Source organism: Salvelinus sp. IW2-2015, linkage group LG6.2, assembly GCF_002910315.2.
Source record: "Salvelinus sp. IW2-2015 linkage group LG6.2, ASM291031v2, whole genome shotgun sequence".
NCBI lineage: Eukaryota > Metazoa > Chordata > Actinopteri > Salmoniformes > Salmonidae > Salvelinus > Salvelinus sp. IW2-2015.
The window spans coordinates 12,585,524-12,594,716 of NC_036846.1; the positions used below are offsets into that span (position 1 = coordinate 12,585,524).

The 9,193-nt window shown below is 40.5% G+C and overlaps 1 protein-coding gene across 1 annotated transcript; it reads right to left on the reverse strand.

Moving 5' to 3' along the window:
* Positions 1-20: 20 nt before the first annotated feature.
* LOC111965840 (peptidyl-prolyl cis-trans isomerase D) lies at positions 21-3,941 on the reverse strand. Its single transcript, XM_023990190.2, has 10 exons — positions 3,769-3,941; positions 3,106-3,246; positions 2,711-2,817; positions 2,387-2,575; positions 2,043-2,165; positions 1,723-1,829; positions 1,382-1,526; positions 1,034-1,120; positions 762-804; positions 21-532 (listed from the first exon to the last, which is right to left on the reverse strand). Exons 1-10 carry the CDS (start codon positions 3,851-3,853, stop codon positions 444-446), a joined length of 1,116 nt encoding a protein of 371 aa, XP_023845958.1. The 5' UTR covers positions 3,854-3,941; the 3' UTR covers positions 21-443.
* Positions 3,942-9,193: the final 5,252 nt, after the last annotated feature.

Genomic DNA, 9,193 nt, shown 5'->3' on the forward strand with positions numbered 1-9,193 from the left:
CTTACTCTATACTTCTCTCATTGAACGTACAGGTAGTATTTAATTGCATTGTATACAGGTGGCGTACGGAAATTTCTAGAAAGAGTCAACTAACCAACCACATTTCATCTTTATGGCTTATATTAAACATTCAGAAATATAAATAAAGGGATATAACACTAGTTATTCAGAGTAAACATGACAGAATATGAAATTAATACAGTGAAATACTCTTGACAAAATGCTGACAGGTTTATGCTTCCTCAACAAAAAAATGCTTACATTTTGTTACGTATCTAACTTCATTTTCAGCTACCCTTGTGTGCCACTCATTAAACAGCCAATATGATTATACGGTCCTGGTTTTCAATATGGACCTGTATTGGAGCTAGCTGCCTAAACGAAATAACTATTGGCAAGTGGACTTTAAGGATAGGCCTATATCAAATTATTGTCCGATACCTTCATGCAAACATTTTGGAATAGATTTGCTTCTCTTTCTCCTTTTCCTCCTTCACTTTTATCTGGACTCTCTTCATCTCGTTTCCGATTGCTGTTAAAGGATGCAAAAAGTAAATTCACTTGGTCAGGCAAGGAAAACAACCGATCATGATGAAACGAAAAATCTAATGTTGCACATCTGTCAACGGGGGTTTCTAAACAAGTTTAATTTGATAAATATACTGCTCTCACTATTGACCATGTATTCTATAGTTAGCATTTGGGATATTGAAAGGAACACGTGAGGACATTGATTGTCACAATAAAAAAGCAGTAAAAACCTTTATCCTCTGGTGCAATTTCTTGAGCTTTCTTCAGATCACTCTAATGGAACAAGTTGAAAACATTTCAGTGAGTCAACAGACACTGTGACAAGTCAACTTCACTGATTTAAGAAACGAGTCGGCCCAACTCTTGACGGCATCCTTTAGTGCAAATAAATAGTTTTGTGGCATGGGTTCCAGTCCAGAAAGAGCACATTTTAGTTAGGCTGGCACCAAGGCTACACATTTTGAAGTCAGAAATATGTCTGATATGATAAGTTTTTCTTTACCATGGCTTTACTGTACTCCTTCAGTCCTTGCCAGGCCTGGGCCCTCCTGAACAGAGCCTTAGTGTTTTTCTGGTTCAACTCCAGTGCCTGAAAACAAACACACAAAATCAGACTAAATAGTAACTGCGCTAAGTTTTACACTTCAGTGTTTCTTTTAAATGTTTATCTACAAATTGACCTACAAATATACGTATCCTAAGTTGCACTCAATCTGTTCCATAGAGACTTACAGTACTGACCACGAATGGCCTTTGAATCTTTGCCATTAATAAACAATCATACTGTAGCCTAGTGATGGTAGCGTGATAGGGCTTGCTTCTAGGATTTTGGCTGGCCTAAAATACTTACCTCGTCACAACTGTCCATGGCTTCCTGCCAGAGCTGCATCTTCAGTTTACAGGCAGCTGTGTTGAGAATGCAGCTCAACGCTGTGGGCTCCAGCTTCGCTTGGGCCTTCTCAATCTCCTGCTCGTCTCCGCCAAGCGCCAGATACCTGGCAAGAGACACATTTCACCATTTAGTCCACACTTTGCTAACCTGGTCCCAGATCTGTGCCATTTGGCCAACTTCTATGGTCATCGCACATTCAAAAGCATGTCATGAACAAGCAGACAGGCCTAGTTCACAAGCAGGCCTAGTACACACACAAATCACAGCAAGAGAAGAGTGAGCTCGGGACCATGTTTCACCTGAGAGCTTTGGAGTACTTCTTGATTGCAGACTGCCAGTCTTGGTTCTTGAAGAAGTTGTTCCCAATATTCTTAATATCTTCAGCAGCAGACAGGACTTTGTCAACCTAACCAAAAAGACAAGTGTGAGACTTTTATGTCATTTTCACAATCATAGCAATTCATAGTTCATGATACACTTTTAATTTGACAGGCATATTCAGGTTGAATAAGGGTTAAGACAATATTCTTTGCTTATTTATACTTAGTAGTAAGAACTACTAATATTCTCTGAATATTTTAAGAGAAGCATTCAGAGAAAAAAAGGTAGGCCTACTAACATCTTTTAGGTCAACGTTGGAGTCCTCTGGGTAGTCTGGATGGGTGTCCCCTGAGCCGTCATTCGGTGCTACTCCCCAGTCGTCGCCATCTTTATGCTCACCACACTCAGCAATTACACATGGCTATGTGGAAAGAAACATCAGAGCAAAACTGTTAATACATGATGAGCATTTCACAAGTGTCACGCACCTTACAGAAAAATACTAGGTAATCTACCTGCTGGCTACAAAACATACAGCTTGCTGCAGTTTTAATATGCCCCAAAACAACCTCTGATGATAATGTCATCACACACATTACACCAAGCTCCTACTTAATGTGGCAGTTGCGTTCACTGATTTACCTTGACAGGCGTGTCCTCGTTGGTCTCTATGGCCTCCAGTGTTTTCACCAGCCCCATCCCCTTCAAGACTTGTCCAAAGACCACATGTTTGCCATCTAGATGAGCAGTAGGCATAGTGGTGATGAAAAACTGGGAGCCATTGGTGGCTGGTCCAGAATTGGCCATACTCAGCAAGCCCTCTTTGTCGTGCTGGGAAGGAGACCCAACACCCACATGTTAATTTAGAGATGACGAAGAAAACTAAAAGTATATGTTATGATTAGGGCCAGGTATTTATACTAGCCCCAGCTATATGTTATTCCATGCCGTTATGAAAATCCTTACCTTGTAATAGAAGTTCTCATCTTCAAATTTCTCCCCATAGATGCTCTCTCCTCCAGTGCCATTCTGGTTGGAGAAATCACCTCCCTGGATCATGAATTGCTTGATGACTGAAATTGATTGACAGTGTAAAATACAAGTAAGAGGTCATTAACTTTCTGAAGTTTGTTGCTATAAAATGTTTTTACTACTGAATTATAGATGTGATCTATAATAGCTATGCATCGGTAAAATAGGTTTCAAGGTAGTAATTTAGAACAAAATGAGAGGGGAAATGTAGCTACATGGCTACTGCAGATAAAGCATCAGTTACATAGCTATAAACCACTTATGAATTTGAAACTGTGGGTGTTTGGGGCTGAGTTCCACACAAACAGTGGAAAGCCATATTTACTTACTCCTGTGAAAAGGACATCCTTTGAAATGGAGTGGTTTCCCTGTGGTTTTGCCAGTTCCCTTTTCACCAGTACAGAGTGCTCGAAAGTTTTCAGCAGTTTTGGGGACAACATCAGCAAACAGTTCGAACACGATTCGGCCAACTGAAGACATCAAACAAAAAAGGTCACGACTGTGTGGACAGCTGGTCTTGATAAATGCAATTTTCTAAGTAGTTGTAGTAACTAACTCATAAAAATAAGCAGTTTAAGTTAGTCCTGAACTGGATACTCGGGTAGATACTGGTGTGTGTTGACTATTCATGCAAGACATGACAGCACGTGCTTCAAATGCAATGTACTGGTAAGTTATAATTGCGAATGAACGGTAACATAGTTGCTAGGCTAACTAACGTACATTCAGACAGTAAAATTAGCTAACAAAACAAGCATCTAAATGTTTAAAACAGCATGCAAATGGCACATTTTTTATTTAACATGGCTACATTGGTCGCTGCAGTTTTGCTGTAGCGTAACGTTAACAATTTAAGAACACGATAAAGTTAGCTAGCTAGCTTGAATGAATGTGCTTTTTCAAGAAACTAATATTACCCGGTTCTGCTAGCTAGCCATTAGCCTATCGAGTCCAGTTTTTTGACTAAACGCATTAACGCATTATATCCTAACCTCTTTCACCACCAATGTCTACATCAAGGAAGACACGGGTGTTTTCTTTGTTTGAAGGCTTGATCACTGGTGTTGCGTTAGACATTTCTAAAATTACACAATTCTAAATGTTATCTACTTTCACGGTACTCCCGGTTGACTGCGAGCTTCAATCGCGATGATTTTACTTCCTCTAAATTCGATGCGTTGATTCAAACGTTGCAAAACATGGACCACTGCCATCTACTGAGTTGGATGTGCAACTACAATAACCTGTGTGAATTTTGAAGACGGGGAAACTGTACCCCAAAAAAGTAACTATAGCTTTTCCAAAATGTTTTTGTTTAACTAAAATATTTTCTATTCCCAGTGTTCTGTCCCCAATCCTAAAGTAGTGAACCCTTTGCCTAATCCCATTCGATTCAACCACTGCTATAACCTACCTGAATGTCCCAAAGGTGTGCATGTGAATATGTTGGCCATCTATTGATTGAAAATACTGTACTATAATAGATAAAATCATGTTTTTCGTAAGGTATTAGAAAGGGTCAGCCATTAACTGGAGGCAAGATTACCACCAAATTGAAGTTGAGCTAACAACACATTGGAATTCTCTAGTGCGATAAAGGCTCCTCTCCCAATCTATTTCAGTTAGCAGCACAGCTATCTGAGCTAGACTTTGGGGATTGTAATGGCTTTTGCTCAGGCGATGGATTATCTTCTTCATACTTGTTATCAAAAGTTTGAATCTATGTCATACGATAGGAGATACCTGGATCCCAGACCTGTGGTATCCAATACTGGTGTCCAAGTCATCCTTGCTGAATTAACTTTTTTATTCTCTTAGTTCCCCATGTACAGCTATCAATATTTGAGTACTTTTAGATAAGTTATCTCCAAATAGTTTGTCAAAACTTTGGAGATTTTAAAGTGGAGCCAATGGGTTTAACCAAATATGAATGATTTACTTAAGCGGGTTTACATAAACTATACTTTAACTCTTAACTGTAAGTCACTCTGGATAAGAGTGTCTGCTATATGACTAAAATGTAAAATGTAACTCTTCAGACAACTTGGGGATGTTTTCATACTTCTAATCAAATCCTTGTTTGAGGATTTTAAGGACTGCTAATTTACTGTAAATGTTGCTGTATAACTAAATGTAAAATACACCAGTGTAGGTGTGGTAGAGTAGCTTACTTGTGGTGATCCTAAACCATTTCAGTGAAATAGAACATGCAAATGATTCATGAGACTGTTGGATGTAATTGAGTACTGACGGAGAGTAAAATAGTTTGATTCACGTTTATATACAGTAGATAACAATGTGGTGTATATCAGATAATTGGTCAGGTCTTCAGGACAACACAGCCGATTGAATCATCTCCCGTACTTTAAAGGAATTTAAAGGAAACTCAATTGTGAGGCACCTGCAGCTTTTCTCTGAACGAGTAGATCTCCCTAGGAAGGGAAGAACAATGTAGCATTTATGAGTTGTAGGTATTTGTCAATCAAAAATATCATAACAATCCCTAAATAATGATGTCTCTTTTGAATACTGTTCACTTAAAATACCACATACAGAATTTATTTGTTTATTTTTTTTATTTTTTTTTACCGTTATTTTACCAGGTAAGTTGACTGAGAACACATTCTCATTTGCAGCAACGACCTGGGGAATAGTTACAGGGGAGAGGAGGGGGATGAATGAGCCAATTGTAAACTGGGGATTATTAGGTGACCGTGATGGTTGAGGGCCAGATTGGGAATTTAGCCAGGACACCGGGGTTAACACCCCTACTCTTATGATAAGTGCCATGGGATCTTTAATGACCTCAGAGAGTCAGGACACCCGTTTAACGTCCCATCCGAAAGACGGCACCCTACACAGAGCAGTGTCCCCAATCACTGCCCTGGGGCATTGGGATCTTTGTTTAGACCAGAGGAAAGAGTGCCTCCTACTGGCCCTCCAACACCACTTCCAGCAGCACCTGGTCTCCCATCCAGGGACTGACCAGGACCAACCCTGCTTAGCTTCAGAAGCAAGCCAGCAGTGGTATGCAGGGTGGTATGCTGCTGGCAAATGGTCTAGCATGTGTGGTTTGAATGGGTTCATTCACAGCATTCACCTCAAATGCTGTGGATATAGTTTCATAATAGTTCTAAGAAGTGATATAGCAAATGAGAGGTCAGTTACGCCCTGAGAACAAGGCCTGTGCAGAAATAGGAGTGTGTGTACAATTGAGTTTAGTGGGTCAAATAAACACTATATGACCAAAAGTATGTGGACACCTGCTCGTCTAACATCTTCTTTCAAAATCATGGGCATTAATATGGAGTTTGCTGCTGTAACAGCCTCCACTTTTATGGTAAGGCTTTCCACTAGATGTTGCAACATTGCTGCTGGGACTTGCTTACATTCAGCCACAAAAGCATTAGTGAGGTCGGCACTGATGTTGGGCGATTAGGCCTGGCTTGCAGTCGGAGTTCCAATTCATTCTAAAGGTGTTCTATGGGGTTGATGTCAGGGCTCTGTGCAGGCTAGTCAAGTTCTTACACACCGATTTTGTCAAACCATTTCTGTATGGACCTCGCTTTGTGCACGGGGGCATTGTCATTCTGAATCAGGAAAGGGCCTTCCCCAAACTGTTGCCACAAAGTTGCAAGCACAGGCCTGGGCAATTATTTTCCATGGAGGGCTACATTAGAATATATTTTTGCCATCGTGGGCCAGAATCATATTACATGATTATACATCATGACTATGACTATTGACAGATATATCTACTGTAAATCACCTACAGATATGCTACTTATTTTACTTTTTTAACATGCACAAAAATAAACCACATCCATGTTCTCCTTTTTGTAGGTATTTTCATTATTAAACATGCAATGAACTACACGGAGGGGAAAGTACACTGTGCATTCAGCACCACGGACAGAACTCTTGTTAACGGGTATGCACAAAAACACAGGAAATAGAGAGAGCTCTATATTACATTTAAACTACTCAGTCAGTGTGAGGAGTGAAGTCTCTGATGGGCATTGACTAGAGCAGTTGAAGTCAGGTATAGTTTCTGACGTCGCTATGCGCAGGATTGCTGAGAGGTGAGAGTCAGTAAGATATGATCTGTGCCTTGACTTGTTATATTTCATCACTGAAAATGTCTGTTCACATACATAGGTTGACCCAAACAGTACAAACATATTCTGAGCATGACTAGTTATCTTTGGAAAGTTTTGATCATGGAGAGATGCATAGAACCTCGTCAGTGACATTGTTTTGAATAGTTCTCCAATCGCTGCATCAGACTGAAGATCGATGAGCTCAAGTTGTAGGTCAGTGGGAGCGTTATCCACATTGAAGGTGAAAGGAGAGGAAATCAACAGCATGTAATTTTCCAACACTTTGAAATCCTCAAAACGACGAGAAAACTCACCGTTCAAAGCACGCAGCAGCGATGTATACCTCTCCCGCTGGTCATCTGACAGGGAACAGACTAGTAGTGTCAGAAGGTGGGTGAGATTTTTGGCTTCTACTTGGTGGGTCAGGAGGAGTAATTTTCCCTTTAAGTCTGCCTTTGACAAGGCTGTACATCTGATGTGCAAAAAGGCACTTCCCTTGTAGTTTGGAATTCAGTTCATTCATGAGGGCCATGATATCCACGGGGAAAGCAAAATCAGTCAACTATACTTTATCTTGCAGTTGAGGGAAATTCATATATTTTCCTTTCGTTTGCAAAAACTCAGCAATCTCTGACTTCAGGTCCCACACCCATTTAAGCACATTCCCCAAACTCAGCCATCTCACATTTGTGTGGTAGGGGAGATCTGCATGACTCGACTCTGTCTCTTCCAACAGTGAGACAAACTGCCTGTGGTTTAAAGATTTTGTTCTTATGAAATTTACCACTTTAGTGACTGTATCCACAACATGGCTCATTTTCGGAACACATTTACAGAGCACATGCTGATGAATTATGCAACGCAGGAAAATAATTTTCTGATCTGGGTTCAGCTCAGCTACTTGGATCTTGTATCCTTTTAAAAAGGCCAACGTTTTTCCCTGTCAAGTTTGGGCACCCATCCATCAGTGGATAACTTTTCAAAACTCAATCCCAGCTTTGCCACACACTTATTAACCTCTTCCAATAAATATTTCCCGGTGGTTGTGCTCTTCACTGACTTCACCGAAGCAAGCTCCTCTGTAATTTCAAAGTCTTGGGTTATACTTCGTAAGAATAACAACAACTGCGCCGTGTCCAGTGTTGCCAACTTAGCGACTTTGTCACTATATTTAGCGAGTATTCAGACCCTTCTAGCGACACATTTTCAAAAAAGAGACTAGCGACAAATCTAGCGACTTTTTCTGGTGTTATTGGAGACTTTTGGAAACTGACGTGAAAGTACGTATCATTTTTACTCTTCTCAACGAGCAGCGGGTGCTGCCGTGGGCCCCACCGCTGTCCCAAAGCACTCACAGGCAGCCCAGTTCTCGCGCAGCAGTCCCTCCCAGCTGCAGTCAGAACAGGAGATGTTCACCCCTCCGCGTCCAGAATGCAAATGATTCGCGCATGCAGGAAGCCGCCACTGGCTGATCCCGCCCTGGCTTACATTTAAAAAAACTATTAACCTGAATTAGGGCCAGACTAGTTACCATAATCTTCTCAAATTGCCATTGACAGTTTTTTCTATTGTCTCTTTTTGGTCCATTTAGATTGTTATTGTTATTGATTGTTATAGATTGTTATTGTATACATTTTTTTAATTTTTATGTTATGGTTAAAAATGTTAATGTGTTACTGTGACTTGTTGTAGGCTCCTAAGTGGACCATAAGGTTAAAACCCAAACCAAATTAAGAAAACTAAACTAAAAAAACACAAACCCCAAAATTTAATAAAAAACTAAGTGACTCCGCCAGAGTGTCTCTTTTGGGTCACTTTTGCCGGTCCCAAACCCGGATAAAGGAGGAGGGTTGGAATTGTGACATTAAACAAGAATCGACAGAAGAAAGTTCATTTGTAGTTTACTCACTTTTCGCTTTTTTACTCACTTTTTGTCTCTCCCACGACGTTATTCCTCTCTCCTACAGGGTCCATCACAATTACATGCACATGGCAAATTATGCAAATTAGGTGATGACGTCATTTAGCGACTTCTGGCGACTTTTAGGACAGCCAATAGCTACTTCATTACTGAGGAGTTGGCAACACTGGACCTAAGACGACAACATAGCATGGCAGCAACACATGACAACAACATGGTAGCAACACAACATGGCAGCAGCACAACATGGTAACAGCACAAAACAGGGTACAGTCGTTGTTGCTCCTAGATGTTTCCACTTCACAATAACAGCACTTACAGTTGACTGCGGAAGCTCTAGCAGGGCAGAAATTTGACAAACTGACTTGTTTTAAAGGTGGCATCCTATAAATGTGC

Bases quoted from the DNA above. Each gene is read 5' to 3' on its own strand.
- LOC111965840 (XM_023990190.2), bottom strand. From the start codon at position 3,853: ATGTCTAACGCAACACCAGTGATCAAGCCTTCAAACAAAGAAAACACC. The intron at 2,818-3,105 runs GTAAGTAAATAT...AATCAATTTCAG, and splicing joins AGGATGTCCTTTTCACAGGA to TCATCAAGCAATTCATGATC. The intron at 533-761 runs GTTTTTACTGCT...ATCCTTTAACAG, and splicing joins AATTGCACCAGAGGATAAAG to CAATCGGAAACGAGATGAAG.